Source organism: Cyprinodon tularosa, unplaced genomic scaffold (genome assembly GCF_016077235.1).
Source record: "Cyprinodon tularosa strain WSP-4 unplaced genomic scaffold, ASM1607723v1 ctg139, whole genome shotgun sequence".
Lineage (NCBI taxonomy): Eukaryota > Metazoa > Chordata > Actinopteri > Cyprinodontiformes > Cyprinodontidae > Cyprinodon > Cyprinodon tularosa.
Genome location: NW_024038210.1, coordinates 997,208 through 1,013,789, shown reverse-complemented (window position 1 = coordinate 1,013,789; position 16,582 = coordinate 997,208). Strand labels below are relative to the sequence as shown.

The 16,582-nt window shown below is 36.4% G+C and overlaps 2 protein-coding genes across 2 annotated transcripts in view; both read right to left on the bottom strand.

Annotated features, from left to right (window-relative positions):
- rcan3 (regulator of calcineurin 3) overlaps window positions 1-4,442 on the bottom strand; it is a 75,802-nt gene extending 71,360 nt beyond the window's left edge. Inside the window, exon 1 of the mRNA XM_038278163.1 lies at window positions 4,284-4,442. The gene's annotated coding sequence lies outside the window, so the exon portion shown is untranslated. The remainder of the gene's footprint in view (window positions 1-4,283) is intronic.
- Window positions 4,443-7,312: 2,870 nt separating this feature from the next.
- On the bottom strand, window positions 7,313-14,136 carry nipal3 (NIPA like domain containing 3). The gene is made up of 11 exons (XM_038278162.1): window positions 13,906-14,136; window positions 13,599-13,667; window positions 13,157-13,328; window positions 11,447-11,506; window positions 10,574-10,719; window positions 10,397-10,493; window positions 10,143-10,278; window positions 9,962-10,050; window positions 9,785-9,848; window positions 8,483-8,577; window positions 7,313-8,367 (listed from the first exon to the last, which is right to left on the bottom strand). Exons 1-11 carry the CDS (start codon window positions 13,942-13,944, stop codon window positions 8,180-8,182), a joined length of 1,155 nt encoding a protein of 384 aa, XP_038134090.1. The 5' UTR covers window positions 13,945-14,136; the 3' UTR covers window positions 7,313-8,179.
- Window positions 14,137-16,582: the final 2,446 nt, after the last annotated feature.

Here is a 16,582-nt window from a genome sequence, read left to right as displayed (position 1 = left end):
TTAAATAATATCTGTGGGTGTATTTTTTTTTCTGGCAATTTCAAGGACAAAAAAATGTAAGACAAAAAAAAAAAGAAGACATTTCTAAAACTTATAATTTTAAATTATAACCTAGATCGGCTCTTTAGCGCCGCCCCCCCCTTGCGGCTCCCTGGAGCTTTTTAAATAATGTAAGAAAATGGAAACAGATGGATTTTGTTGCAAGCATGGAAAACCACAGATCGAACAGGTAGAGGTAGAACAGGTAGTTCTGATGCAGTTAGGTGAGCTTTCTTTTATTTTTCCCCCCTAATCATCAAAATAAAAATTACAATAAAAATCTCACTTCTTTATTGTGTTTCTATAATTTCATCAATGCAACAAAACCTAATACATTAATTTTGTAAAGGAATTTAAACTTAAAGCACCAGATATCATACAGTAGTCACTTGATGTGACATCTCCAGGATAAACAGTTAATCATAAATGATTATCATATGTATATATATATATATATATATATATATATATATATATTATTATTTTTTTGGTTGAATAAGGCTCTTTGAACAGTTTGGGTTGCCGACCCCTGACCTAGACGATAACAGGGAATGCTAATGTACAAACTTGTTCTTCATTGGGACCAAATTACTTCTGGATGATGTTACCTGTGATATTAAATGGGAAAATGGGAAAATAAAAGTTATTTGATATAAATGATTTGAAAGAAACTAAATTCATAATACCTGGCCATTATAGTAGAAATATTAACATAAACATTCAAATTAATGGGTTTCCAATATTAAAAAAATGAATCAAATTTAATTTCTCTGCTGATAATAGATAATCATTTAAAGTGGAAATTGCATATTAAACATCTGCAGTCAAAAAACTATTTTTAAGTAAAGCAAAACATGTTTTGGACCATAAATCACCTCAACTCTTTTACTGTACATTAATTTGATGATATTTAAATTCCTTTTTAATTTACAGATTTAGTTCAGTTTCAAACAGTAGAGTTATGCTCTGAGCCAGATGGGATACATTACCAGATAAAATACAGGAGACGTTTGCAGACAGAGAGGCAGGTATAATCTAAGAGGTAATTTAGATCTAAAAACTTTAACAGCACAAACAACAGCAAGAAGCTTTTCTTTCCATACGTGCTGTACGGCTGTGGAACAGCTTACCTACAGAAGTGAAACAAAGTAGAAGCATGAAACTTTGAAACAAATGATATTTGAGCAATAGAGGTATAATAAGCCATGGCTATTGCCTATTCACTTTATTACTCACCAATAATTATCTAATTGTATTGATATGTTGAAATGATTGCTTAGAGACGGCAGCCTGTTAAATTGGGTGACATGTCATACAATTATTTATTTATTTTAGTTTAGGAAAGAAGACTGGTTAATTGACACTGACTAATAAAAAACGGAGAGGGGTGGGATTTTATCAGTGTTCCCATTCACCCCTAATTTGGACTTATTATCGGATTTAATTGTTTTATTGTATTTGTTTCCTGAGGCCTGTTTGACAGGGTATGTCCTGAAGCAGGCTTGGTTGTAATGTTCAAAATAAACTTTATTAATTCATTCATAAATCCACAGTTGTGCAGCAGACAGAAAAATAAGGAATTTAACTGATGGCATTTTTAGATGTTCAGCAGTTATTTTGTTTTTGAATATTATTATTAATACAGGTTAGTCCTTTGATATGAGGTGTTTCATTTACAAGAGAGAACTGTTAAGTCTAAAGGGATGTGTGGCAGAAAAAGATTTAGGAATATCTAATATTTTTAGTTGAATTGTGTTGCAAAGCCAAAAAAAACAACAACAAAAAAACAGACGAGCATATCTAATGCAGCATTGGCCATTTGATGTTCTTGTTTTACACACAGGGGCGGAGCTAGATGGGGGGCCATGGCCACCCCTGTGGCCACCCCTACCATTTTTTCCTCCTTTAATACAGATGGTGGCAGCAGTAATACTCTCAAGTGAAATATTCAAAACATTTTAATTTTTTGTGGTTAATTATACACATCAATATACCAACATCAAATATGATAAGTACAAGATTCATGCTCTTTTCAGAGCTAGATTTTGTGTTATATGGGGTAAAGAGAAAATTATGTGTCTCTGCAAGTCATCTAGGAGTTTTCAGTGAAATCAAAGATGAATAACAATTTTAATAAAATCAAATAATCAATTTATGTAGATATTATTGCTTGTAAATATACATTTTATGCAGAATGTTTATTGATACAAGTAGCTAAGTAATGACAATGGAATAGATTTACACCCAAATACTCAAAACAGAGTTTTGTCCACTATAGCTTTTATGTAGAAATTACAGATGTAAAATAAATGCGTCTACTGTATTTGTTAGCAAAGGCTGTAGGAAAATATAGTTAGTCTTAATTTAGAAAATATGGATGTTTTGCTCATTAATTTCCTGTTGGAACAGTGTAGATTGACCGTGAGGTTCTGGTGCCTATCCACTTTCGGCCACCCTTCAGTGTACATTGGTTATTTCCTGTCCACCCTTATAAAAATGTCTGGCTATGCCTCTGTTTAAACATCTCCTAAACCTGAGATATTAGCATCATCTGTAACTGGGCTAAGGAAAAAATGACTGTGTTCCATAGATCCTTTTTTAAGCTGCTTTATTTTGTTGTTACTTTTTTTATTTTTTTGGAAATGTTTCCAAATGAAACCCACATATGAAATGTTTCCCAGAGTGGGTGTGGATTTCAGTACTGATGTTATCTGCTAGTACTGCTGAATTTAGAGCACTTCATTCTTCTTTCTACAGACTAACTTTATAAAAGCCAGTTGAATCTTCCAACAGAAACTGGAACCTGCATTAAATAAAGTAGGCCAAAAAGGAAACGTACCTTATGCTTGAAATACATCATCTACAGTGCCCTCCACAATTATTGGCACCCCTGTTGAAGATGTGTTCAAGGACTTCAAAAAAGTTCTCTCTCTTTTTTTTTTTTAAACAACAAAGAACCCAAATGCAAAAAAGGAGAAAAATCCAACCTTTTATTTAAGTACATTACTTTGGTGGTAAAAAAATAAAATCATGCATTTAGAAAACAAAAAATGTGAAATGATGCGTTCTTTGTTGTTTAAAAGAAAAGGAGAATTTTTTTAAAGTCCTCGACCACATCTTAAACAGGGGTGCCAATAATTGCGGAGGGCACTATATATCAAAACTCTACCCAACCGGTAGAGTTATTAGAGAGCATGGGATTAATTTCCACTGTTATGCTGATGATACTCAGCTGTATCTGTCTATAAATCCAGATGAAGCTAAAACATTACATAGATTACAGGCATGTCTTGAAGACATAAAAACCTGAATGACTCTTAACTTTCTGCTTCTGAATGCAGACCAAAACAGAAGTCATAGTCTTTGGACCAGATTCTTTGTAAAAGAAGCTGATCAGTCAGTCACTTCATTTGGATGGGATTAAATTGAGTTCAGATAATAAAGTAAAAAATCCTGGTGTTTTTTGTCTCAGCAGATGGCCACTCACACTGAGCCTGGTTCTGCTGGAGATTTCTTGCTGTCAAAATGGAGTTTGTCCTCTCCACTGTCGCTACAACAAGCATGCTTAGTGTGAGGCATTGCATTCGAGTCAATGAGTCGATGCAATCAACTGGTTTTCCTTAGATAGAAAACTTTGAATCAACTTTGCTGTATGATCTGGTGAACTGTAAAGTGCCTTGATATGACATGTGTTGTGAATTGGCACTATAGAAATAAACGGAATTGAACTATAATAATAAATTCACTTTATGAGTTGAATTGATGAGATAAACAACAATGTTTTGATACCATTTGCTGAGATGCACCTGTCTAAAGCCTTAAATGGATGTTACCTGACCCCATTACTTTTATCTCAGTGTTGAATGAGAGTAGGGCGCCATCTAGTGGTAGATTCTGGAATCTTTCAAAGAGACGCTCGTAAAAATGTAGGAAGTTCCTCCTTATAAATGCTCTAGGTTAAAATTAACGACAGCAAATAGGACTTTAATTCACTGATTCATTATCACTCTGCTAAAATGAAAGCATCCTGTCAAAACGAGCCCATCTAACTCCTGCTCCACAGTCACGAGCGGAAATAAACTGATAGGTTGTTTTGTTTTTAGTTAAAAGCGCCTTTTTAAAAGCTTTATTTTAGCAGGAATTTCAGTCCAAAGTTTGGACTAATCCATGTAAACATATGATGAAGTTACAGTTTCAGATTTGAACCCAAACACCCGCCTCTCTCTCTCCTAATCACCACTCACCCAGCAGCTGTCAATGAAAGCGGCCTGAACCCTCCATCACAGGAGGAAGGAAATCTGAATCTTCCTGCGACTTTGTTGAATGAATCGGACTGGGGGTTTTATTTTCGAGGAAGCTTTCAGATGCGTGGGCGTTTGTTGTCCGTGGATTATCATTGGGCGTGATCACGGCGGAAACAACACCGTCGCTGCGAGGGGTTGCAGGAACCAATGAAAAGCCGGCGTCGGCCTGCAGCGACCAATCAGGATGCAGCAAAGGGGAGGACGCTCTGCAGCAAGATTGGTGGAGACCTTGAGGCATAAAGTGGCTCTGCTGAGAAAAAAAACAAAACTGCTTTAAATACTCAGGAAGGACATTTCAGTGAGTCGAATTAGTTCATTTTAAATCTGCTCACTCCATCATCATCATCCACTGAGTTAAGATTAGTTTAATGTGCTTAAATACTTGCATCCTGATCACATTTTGCATTGTTCACCTGTTGCATCTGGGTTCCATCTATTATATTTAGTTCTAAAAGGAAAAGAAGAAGAAAAAAAAGAATATATATATATATATATATATATATATATATATATATATATATATATATATATATATATATATATATATATATATATATATATATACAGTATATATATCTATATAGAGAGATATATATAGGTGCTAGAGATTCCGTCATGGGAGGATAAGCCTCTACACTACACTTTGCTGGACTGAGACGTCTGATGTATTTCCAGGGATCTGCTGTAACCACTCCTCCAGTGTGGGGGTCACTGCCCCGAGTGCCCCAATGACCACGGGTACTACTGATGCCTTGATCTTCCAGGTTTTCTCCAGCTCTTCTCTAAGCCCCTGGTATTTCTCTAGTTTCTCATGTTCTTTTTTCCTGATGTTGCAGTCACTTGGTATTGCTATGTCAACCACAACGGCTTTCCATTACCATGGGTATTACAATGGGTTTGCCATTACCATCGGTCCGTCTGTATCTGCAAGTCCCACAGGATCTTGGCTTGATCATTCTATACCACCTTTGGAGGGGTTTCCCACTTTGACCTTGGGGTTTCCAGCCCATACTCTGCACAGATCTTCCTGTACACTAGTCCAGCCACTTGGTTATGGCGCTCCCTGTAAGCTTTCCCTGCCAGCATCTTACACCCTGCAGTAATGTGCTGGATTGTCTCAGGGGCCTCTTTGACAGTCTGCACCTGGGGTCTTGCCTAGTGTGGTAGATCTGGGCATCTATTGCTCTGCTGCTTAGGGCCTGCTCCTGTGCAGCCATGATGAGTGCTGCTGTGCTGTCCTTCAGTCCGGCTTTGTCTATCCATTGGTAGACACATTAGGCTTTCTCTTTTTGTAGTAGTGTGCTAAAAAATCTGCAAAAATTACAGAATAAAATTTATTTAGGCTACTAAACACTATGCCTCATTTAAACATTTTAAGTTCAGTTTTTCAAATGAAATCTACTTTTACATCACCTTTTTAGAATTTATGTTCCCCCATATTTACCAGACTTCTTAGCAGCTTCTTTGATAAACCTCTGATAGAGATGCACCAATTCATCTTTTTCCGATCCAATCCGATAGCGATGCATGGGCTTAGCCTTTTTCCGATATCCGATACCGATCCGATAAGAATGTTCAATGGATTAACCGTACACCCCGCCAAGTGAATAAATGCATCATGAACATTGTCAAAAAAGGTAACAAATTCATTCAGATATAAATCATCACTAGTTGCTGTGTGTGCTCTGCATGATTACATAATCAGAGTTGCAATAATAAACTTTAAGTCATTAGATTGCTGTAATTGCATTTTGGTGTACATGAATAAAAATAGAGATACCCAAACTGGAATACTGGATCAGCATCATTTGTCCAATGTCCAATCCAGATAATTAGTGAATATCGGAGCTGATATCCAATTGGAAAATTAGATCGATGCATCTCTAGATCCTGTTGCTCAGGATGTCACTTCAGATAAACATGTCTTGCTTTGTAGCTGTAGCCTCTATTTTCAGATGAGGGACTGAATAGAGCTTTGTCAGATGTTCAGTGGTTCTTTTATATGTTTGTATTTTACAACAGGGGTCTTTAGACACTCCACCATGGCTTTTAATTACTTTGGCTAAAAATGATGTAGAGCCAGCTAATTTATTGAACAATACCTAAGCTTATAAATGCATGTTTAAGCATTTTCTCCACTGGCTAATAGCAGTTTGTTTCTTAACTGTAAAATTTAGTTTTTTTCTTTAACAAGATTTTCCAAAAATATCAGAAACCTTTGGTGGATACATGTTAAAATAAGTAGGTTTAATTGAAATGTTTGCTGCTCTAAACCAGTTTAATTAGCTGTACCAAATATGGCTCTTTTTAAAGGTTGCAAACCCTGCTTTATAATCTAAATCTACTTAAAAACTTCCCTACATGAATTCCATTGCACTGGTGTGCACTGTGAAATGTTCTTTATTACTGACCTGTTTTCCTTGTCCATTTGTATTTACGATCCTGTTTGTTTATTGTTATTTAACAAACCTCTGAGCCAAAGGAACAAGTGGACTGAGATTTAGCCTAAAGACAACCTTTCTAATTGGATTTTCTTAGAGGTAAAAATTTAAATTGACAGATTTATATTCATCATACTTCAGTTATGTTGGTTTGGTCTGTCCCATTTAATCACACTAACACTTACTGATGTATTTGTACATACCTGGAAAAATAAATCTATTTATATGATGCCCATTGAGATTCTCTTCTTTGTTATAATGAAAAGATTGGAAGAGATTTCAGTTTGTTTGTTTTTTCTTTGCTATCCTGTTGCAGAACATTTATGGAGTGATGCTGCTTTGGTCTGACAGGCCCTTCATGCACAGGCTGCAGTATGACTCACAGGATGAAATATCTTTTAGTTATGTTGGTCGCTCTTATAAAGAACTAAATACAAATTGTGATATTAAACAGCAGTAAAAGCAAATAAATGAAAGGACAGGCCCTTCATAAATGACTTTGCAAAAATTTGAAATTATATAAAAAAAGTAATTAAAAATGTTCCATTTTATTTATTGTTTGGTTAAATTCACCCTTTTGAAAAACATTTGAACCTTGTTTACATCAACAGATCTGAACCATCATCTGTTTTTAATCAAGAAATTACCCTGAATTCATTCAGCAATAAGCTTCATTTTAAATATGCACTAAAAAACTAGACGTAATTCAAGAACATGTTGCAGGAAGTTAATATAAATGGTTAAACTGGGGAAACTAGTCACGACATAAAGAGGCAGTTTACACTTCATTTAAAATACAGAGAAACTGTACAGCTGTAACTTTACACTGTCAGCTCAAAAACCCTGCAGCTAGATTAGTTCAAATATTTACCAGAAGAACAGCCCAGTATGCAGGGTAGCACTAGTAATAAAACTTCATGGTACATGTTCAATATTGATATGGAAGAAGTCACTGCTGAGTGGGTTTATTAAGGATGACAGACAACTTCAATTAAAAAAGAAAACATCCCTTCATTCTGCTGCCAACCTTTTGTTCCTCTGAGATCTATGAGTCTTCTACACAGAATATGCAACAAAATCAGTTGTCAAAATAAATACAAAGTCATGCAAGCTTCACCAGTTTGAGCTTATCCAGACAACTCCTCGTTTCCCCAATGTGCATTTATAGAGACGGAAACTTGTCACAGATACAAAAAAGCTAAACTTTTCCAAGGAAGAAGTCAGGAAGCCTAAATATGAATCAAACAAGTCCTTAAAGAAAGCTTTTCCCTGAACAGCTTTGGTTCAGCTGGTTTAAAAAAGGAAGCACATGTTAAAGTTTAAGGCGAGACTGGAAATGAAAAGTTTGCTGAAAAACGCCCATCAGGGGGGTTTTCTGTGAGGCAGCGATAAGTTTCAATCTTCCTTCAGGTCAGGATGACCATGAGGTGCGTCTGTGCCTCTCACAGTCACAACTGGATGCTCCAAGTTGACCGGCAGAGAGGCAGGGGCAACGCCGTCATTATTAACCAGGGAGCCGTAGGAGAAAGAGCCATTAAAGTCCGGCTGAACGACGAGGCCGTTGTCATGAATGGTCGGGACACCTGGAAGATACGGAAAAACATTAAACAAAAAAAGCATACGAATTGCTCCAAACTAAGCTCTTCTATCCTGACTGTTAATAAAATGTAGAACTTAGCATTTAGATTTAATACCAACCCTTAGCCATATCCATGGTGACGTACGGCTCAAAGATCTTGGGCTTTTTCCTGTATTTAGTGACGAGAAAGACTCCGAGGAAACAGAGAGCAGACCTGCAGAAAACAAATATTTTCACAGTTTTTCTTTTTATAATCAAATCCTGATACTCTTAAAATATGAACAGTTTCAATTTCGAACTGTAAATGTACCGAGCTTCCGTAGTATTGATACCAACAAAAGCAGGGCAGGAATGTGAGGAGGAAGGAGAAAAATTAAATGTTTAACAAAGAAGATTTGAAAAATGCTGCTTGGATTTGTACACAGCCCTATTTACGCTGATACCCCTAAATAAACCGTCCAGCTGTATGTAATTTCATCCGAGCGTAACTGATCGGTTCTGTCTTTGGCCCTAAAGGTTTGTTAAAGAGCATCAGTAAACAGAAATAAAAAAACAGACAGGTCAGAGGGAAAGTCGATAAGTTTAGATCTGGGTTAGGTTAGGGCCATGTCACACCTTGCCGATTTATCCTGATGTCCCAGAAAATGCTGGCACATGCTGAACTTTTCTATGTATGTATTTTTTTTTTATTTTGGGCGTATACATAGCATATTTATAATGAGTCCAGAAGGTATGTCCAACGACAGTCTAACTTATGCATAAAGCATGGCAGCGTAATGCCTATGAAATGATGCACAAGCATCACTGTTCAGGGAAGCTTCTGAGGGGAGCAGAGATGCGCCCGAGGCGCCCGATCTGCATAAAAAGATGTCTCTGATCACAGTATTAACCTAGCTGCTGTTCACCGCCTGCCCAGTACGGTAGCTGTAAGTTAGAAACACGTTGCACGTGCTCAAAACTTACCCATAACCTATGCAACATATGCCAGATTTCTTGTACATCAAGCATACGCTGGTCTAAATCGTAAAGGTGTGACGGGGGCTTTATATAAATGAAATGAATAGATTATCATTTAAACACAGCAACCATGTGGATAAATGGTTAAATAAATAAAAGTGCCTTCCCACTGTAAAAACAACTCCACTGGATTAGAGAGACGTCTATGGTTGGCATAAGCAAAATCTATACAGGTTTAAGGTAATAAAAAATGTAAAAAAAAAGGTTAGAACTGTAAATTTACAGTCATATGTTTATATTACTGTTTTTATATATATTCTTTACTATTTTTCAAGGCTGCACTTTTAAAAAAGATGACATTTTGCAGAGAGCTGTTCCAAATGAAATTTATTTTTGTTTTACACTTGTGTAAACAAAATGACAAATAAACCTGTCTAATAAATCTAGAAGGGACCATCACTCACCCAAGCACAAACATGCAGATGTGGAGCACATCTTCATTCAGGAACTCCAAGTAGAAGACAGCCCCTAAAAAAGGAGAAGATGGCGTTTAAAGGCTAAAAGCTGTGCAGCTGAAGCTATAACTGTGCATATTGCTGTTTATATAACTATTTTACAGAAATAACAAGGCTGTGCCTTACCAGCTACTACTGCAAGGCAGGTGGAGAAGATGTAGTTGATGCAGGCAGCCAGAGAGGGATCATGGAGATTACAAGCTTGGGAAAGAAACCTGGGAAAATAGCAGCGATCCAAACATTTTTCACAGCAACTACAAAGATTAGAGCGTAAATCTAAGGATTTTTGAACCTCCCTGCCCCTCACCTAGCCTGGAAGACCACGGATGCCACCATGCACACGAACATGACGGTGAAGATTGGGTAGTCGAGCTGCATGGAACCTTCGAGCGTGAGGAGCAGCATACCAGAAACCGCCTTGACTGTGATCACTGTGACTGAGCCTGTTCCAGAAGAAAACAGAGAGACCAAAAACAAAAAAAAAACCTTGTAAAAAAAAACAAACACATCTGTATTTTAAGGAAACTGACTGACTGACTGACTGAAATGCAGAATACTCACCCAGTAAAGCAACCAGCAGGAGAATAATAACAAGGTAGTTAGCGCTGCGCTGTTTGTAGAAGTATAGCAGCAGGCAGAAGGTGATAATCTCCAGGAGCTGTCAGCACAATAACAATAAGCAACATTTAAAAATACAGGAGCACGAACGGATTCTGCACGGAAACTGAACGATCTCACCAAATACAGGAGAACAGGCCACCCGACGATGTGCCTCACGATGTTCACTGCTTGGAGTATCTCATGAGAGTTTGGTCCAAATGACACAAACAGATAAGTTCCTCCTATAATTAGAACGTAGCCCAAGAAGGTAAGCCCATGGTTCTCTGGAACAACAAAGCACAGAAATTATTGAAAGCAAGCAATCAAGTCAGCATGAGGATGTTTAGAGGTGTAAACAGCAGCAAGCTTTATGCTATAATAAACCCGTTAAGATTTCTTTTCCTTATTTTTCTAGAAAATTAAACTACATCAAGAAAAAAAAAAAGATGTTTAAGGGATTAAATTATATTCTCCAAACAGAATTAGTCCCACCCTGTAAAATGAATCCCTTCATTTGATAAATAATAATTTATCTGGGCCTCAGATTTCTAGAAATGTCCCAAACCGTCCATGACCTGATTATTGCCAGAACTGTACAATACAGACATCCCTTCTGTATTGTACAGTCCAGTGGATTGTTTTTAATTTTTTTTGGAACGACTATGACCTGGATGACTGAGGAACCCTTACCAGTATACTTTTAACAACAAACTTTAGACATTTGATCACATCTACCATTTTAGGGCTTCAATAATATCCACGAATCAAAGGTTTTAGCCAAAATTGGGCTGTTGATGAATATTTTCAAGAGGAATTAAACTGTTCAATGTGTGTAAAGATTCTGACTTCAGTTGTTCCCATTTATTACAACTCTTATAATAAAACATACACTTACAAGAATAATACTTTTTTAGTTGTGAGAATAGATGAGAAGGTGATTTAGATTTGCATGAAACAGGACAAGACCAGAAATATTTGCATGGCTCATCTGTGCATCTTTTGTTTACTTACTTGCAAAGTCCTTTGCTTTCGATTTTTCACGCAGAAATAAAAACCCCAAAATCGAACTTGCTGCAAAACATTAAGAAAAAGACATGTTTATTTCTTTATTATTATCAAACTGAATGATACAGGAGGAAAAAAAATTGCTTATAGTTGTTTATAAATATTACTTCCGAGGTCTTCAACAAGGGGTCCGTGACCCCTAGGGAGTCCACAGAGGTACTACATGGGGGTTGTGAAAGTTTGGTTGATTAGACTTTTTTTTTTTTATATTCCCCCCTGTAATTTTTCTACTATTTTGAACGAACATTTATACTAAACTGGCAACATATATGTTGACAGTTGATCTGACCCGACCTTATTTATACTCAGAGATGGCAAAAGTACTCACTTTCCGTACTTGAGTAAAAGTACAGATACTTGTGTTAAAAAATACTCTGATAAAAGTGGAAGTACTGATTAAACTTCTTTACTCAAGTAAAAGTAACAAAGTACAGGCTTGTAAATTTACTTAAAGTATAAAAGTAAAAGTAGAAACCACTTTTTTCATGCCGTTGCCTACATTTTAAATGGATGTCTGCCAATAGGACTAGATCTCCGTTGTGTTAATTTTCAATCATCTCGTCGTCCATGCTACTATGCTAACGCCACCGCCACCAAGCTGCAATGATTTGCCGCCAATGAATACCGTCAAATCTGACGATTCATCTTGTAGTGGTGCGTCAAATGCAACGTAGATTCCCATCCAATTAGATTGAATTTGGTATTGATGACGTGAAAAATAATAACAGTAACTCCATTGAAATTATTCAAAACTAAAATAACGAGCCAATTTTTAAAAACGTAAGGAGTAGAAAGTACAGATATTTGTGTAAAAATGTAAGGAGTAGAAGTAAAAAGTCGCCATAAAAATAAGTAGTAAAGTAAAGTAAAAATATCAGAAAAATCTACTTGAGTACAGTAACGAAGTATTTGTACTTTGTTACTTCCCATCTCTGTTTATACTGCAACACATGGCCGGGTTCAACATGATGGTGAGCCGTTTAAACACGTCACCAATAGCAAAGCAGACAGTGGTACTTTTAATTACTATGTTAATAACTGTGTATAGTTCATAATATGTTTCAAACCGCAATAAAGATCTTAAAAGAATGATGCATTTGAGTATTTTAGTTTTTATACTATGACTTGGAATTATGTGAAACCCAGAGTGTAGATTAAAACCATTACCGTTACCTACAATGTGTTAGCGACCAAAAAAAGTTACTTAAGTGGATTCCAGAAAAGAAAAAGCAAAGAAGAGCTGCTGGAAGAACGGAAAAAACTTCCAAAATAAACACACTCTTTCAAAGAACCGAAGAGGGAGAGGTGGACGTTGCTTCTACAGTGAGTAGAGATTGCGACCAGAAGATGAATGGAGAGAGCGTAGGTGAGGAGAGGGGCTTTGAAGCTGAAGGTAGCCCGATAAAACTAATTTTACAGCAGAATATACTAAAGTATATCCATGTGTAGTGAAGGTGAAGAACGATGAAGTGTGTATTGTTGTCCAGGAAATGGGGTCTTGTACTTTATATGGGGCCTACCCAGTTAATGTTGCTTATGAGCCTATTGTTGTGTCGTTATGCCATTGATCCTTGGCATGGGAAACGTTGAAGACCCCTGTATTAGTTTGTAAAGCTGGCGTTTAAAATCACCAAGCATCATGAGGGGGATACTCACTCAGGACCGACACGGCATTGAGGGGCGCCACAACAGCAATGGGAGCAAAGGCATAAGACACAAAGTTGGCCCCCTCCCCAATGCAGATGAATACAAAACCAGACCACCAGGTCTTGGTCTGGTAGAAAGTGCGTTGCTCCTTTGTTCCTGCTAGTTTCACATGGCTGTACTTCTGCAAAATAATTCAAAATGGTGAATTTAAACAAACATCTTGAAGGATCAGAGCACATTGTTATGCAGCTTGACAAAAAGGAAAGAAATGCAAATGGGATGGTCAGCAACACAATGAGTGACGTATGATGATCATGTGACATTGTTGGATAAATATTCCCCTAAAGGTCATGCATTCAAACGCTCATCATCACACTGGAAATTCAAAGCTGTTGTCTGGTTTATAAAACAGCTGATTTATAACCCAACGAAGGTTTAAATAAAATTCTACCTGAATACTTAGAGAAATGCTGACAAGCAGATTCCCGGAAATGGCAAGTAAAGTCCCGATGAGATTATCCTGAAAAAACAAAATAATTACTTCAGTTGCGGAGCAGAAATGCTAATATATTTAATATAAAAATCACTTAAAAATTCGTTTCAGGATTATAATTACATACATTTTACCTTAAAAAAAGTTAAATAAATAAAACATTACAGCCAGATTGTAAGAATAAACACATCCGGATGTCTTATTTGACGCTGCTAAAGGAAAATAGGTAACAATAAAGTAGCTAATGATGGTTTCAGTGTCTCACCGTGTAGGAGACTCCCTGTTGTGCTTGACTGTCGTCCATATCGTCTAGGTTACTTCATATCATGTATAATAACCAGACAGTCTGTCGAATATTTCCTGTTTGACATAAAATGCCTATAGTTCATTTTTCATGTTCGACCTGTACAATAGAAGAAACACCATCCTCGGGAGCGGAATCTCACTTCCGGGGCGAAATTCACCTGCTTCTAGCTACGAACTGACGCTCACTGAGCGTCTACTCCATTACTCACCCGGCGTGGCAGCCGGCGCACCGGGCGGGGGCAGTCGGAGTTAGTTTTTTTTAGGATATAATAGAATAGAAAACCCCTTTATCGTCTCACAACGGGGAAATTCTGGTGTTTACAGCAGCAAACATATTATACAAAAAGTGGTCGTATAAATATTGACCTTATAAAAGTATATAAGAATAACATAATAGTCAAGAGTTAAAAACTGCGATGGACTGGCGACCTGTCCGGGGTGTACCCCGCCTCTAGCGCGTGGACAGCACCCCTCGCGACCCCGCTTGGGAAACGCCTGACGGAAAATGGATGGATGGATGGATGGATGGATGGATAAATATATAATATATTTATATATTATAAATATAAATATAAATAAATAAATATAATATAAATATAATATAATATAAAAAAATATAAATAAATGTATCTATCTATCTATCTAACTATCTATCTATCTATCTATCTATCTATCTATCTATCTATCTATCTATCTATATATATATATATATATATATATATATATATATATAGGCTATTTATATATACATATGTATATATATATACATATATATATATATATATATATATATATATATATATATATATATATATATATATATATATATATATATATATATATATATATATATATATGTATATAAATATACATATATATATATGACATGAATAATGATCTTTTGGCTGGATTAAATGCAGTGGTGTTTTTAAGGATGTGCTTTAGGAACAAATGCAATGCATTTCACATTAGCTGCTTATGGATTTTCAGGAAATTTACACAAACTAATTTCCTGTAGTATTGAAAATCACCACTAGGTTGTACTACTGAGCTAAAATTTGTCTAAATCAATCAATACAAAAAAAAAAAAAAAAAAAGGATGAAGCTTATTTGTCTGACGGGAAGTCCTTGGAGTTTGAGCTCTAGATTCCTTCTTGTCATTTGGTGGGATGGGTTAAACCTTCCTGAGACCCTGAAAATTTAATTGCATTTAATAAGGACTGATTGTTTAAAGGATACAGATGTGTGTTTATGTTTGCACTCTCATTTCTCATCTCAGTTCCAACAAACTGAGAACTTGTCCCTCATTTGTAATTTGGCAGATTTTTTGGACATCTGGCCATGTCAACTGAGTAGTGGAGGATAATATTGGAAGTCTTTGGAGTAGTAGTTTATTAACCAATGAAAGAACCTGGTCTCTAAATAATCTAACCACTGAAGGCCAGGTAAACGCCCCTTAAATGCATTGGAGATGGTGGGAGACTGAATGATAAACATCACTTTCAGATTGTGTCATTTCACATCTGCTATAATAGAAGACTGCTGCACATCTGCCAACATAGAATCTTCATCAGAGCAGCTGTTGTCCTGTAACCGGTGGGTTGCATGTCTGAGCCCCCGCTATGTCTGTCTTGATCTTTGTGTCCTTGTGCGATACACTGCATCCAGTGTGCCTGTTCTCTGTACTCAGGGGGTCTGGTTTTGTTTGACAAATAACACTAAATCTGTCTGTCATGTTCATTTTATGTTAATGTCAAAATAATAGAATAATGCAGACTTGAACAGACACATTTTAAGCTTTTTCAACTCACTTTCAAAATGTATAGATGTCATTCAGATTACCTAATCTTATTATTGTGAAACATTTTCCCTGACTTGCTACCAATGCAGCTGTTTTGTTTTTCCCCCACTTTGAGGAAAATTGTATTTTATTTACTGATACCGGTAGTCTAATCACACTCATGACTAAAGAAGCAACTCGCTTTGGTGCTTAGCCTTACACCATGGCTGTACACTTACAACCTATACTCTAAAAGTTATAAATTAAAAAATAGTGATGATATATATCTGAATAAAGATGCCCTGCACAATGCAAGGGAAGACGGTTGATTTGACTTAATTGTACCCAATTAAGGTTAATAACATGCAGAGGCTTGGCGTTGCCTTTTGCTACAGTTGGAAGTTTCCACTGTTGTGATGGTTTGCCATGTAATCTGCTGTTGTTGGTGTTTTTTCAGGTCCTGTAGGATTTGACAACTACAAACTCAAAATTGGTCTAATTAAAACTATAGAGAGAATCTGTGTTGTATTTGAAAGATGACAGACCAGATTCAATTAAAGTAACCTGGAATGCCAGATTAACTCCAGGGCGACAGGATGACTGTCTTTATTTCTTCATTTTTATTTTATTTTTTTTATTGGCCTTATTCTAATTTTGGGATTTGGCCTTGTTGTCTTCTCAATAATAAACTAAATATGCATCGGTAAAATTACAAACATGATTTCCCCTCATGCTCACCTGCGACATTTTACCTATTTTCTTAAATTTACAATGACTCAATGATGGTATTTTCTGCCATGTAATCCTGACTAATTCCGATGACATGCTTTCTGTTCTCTTTAGGTGTTTGTGCGAA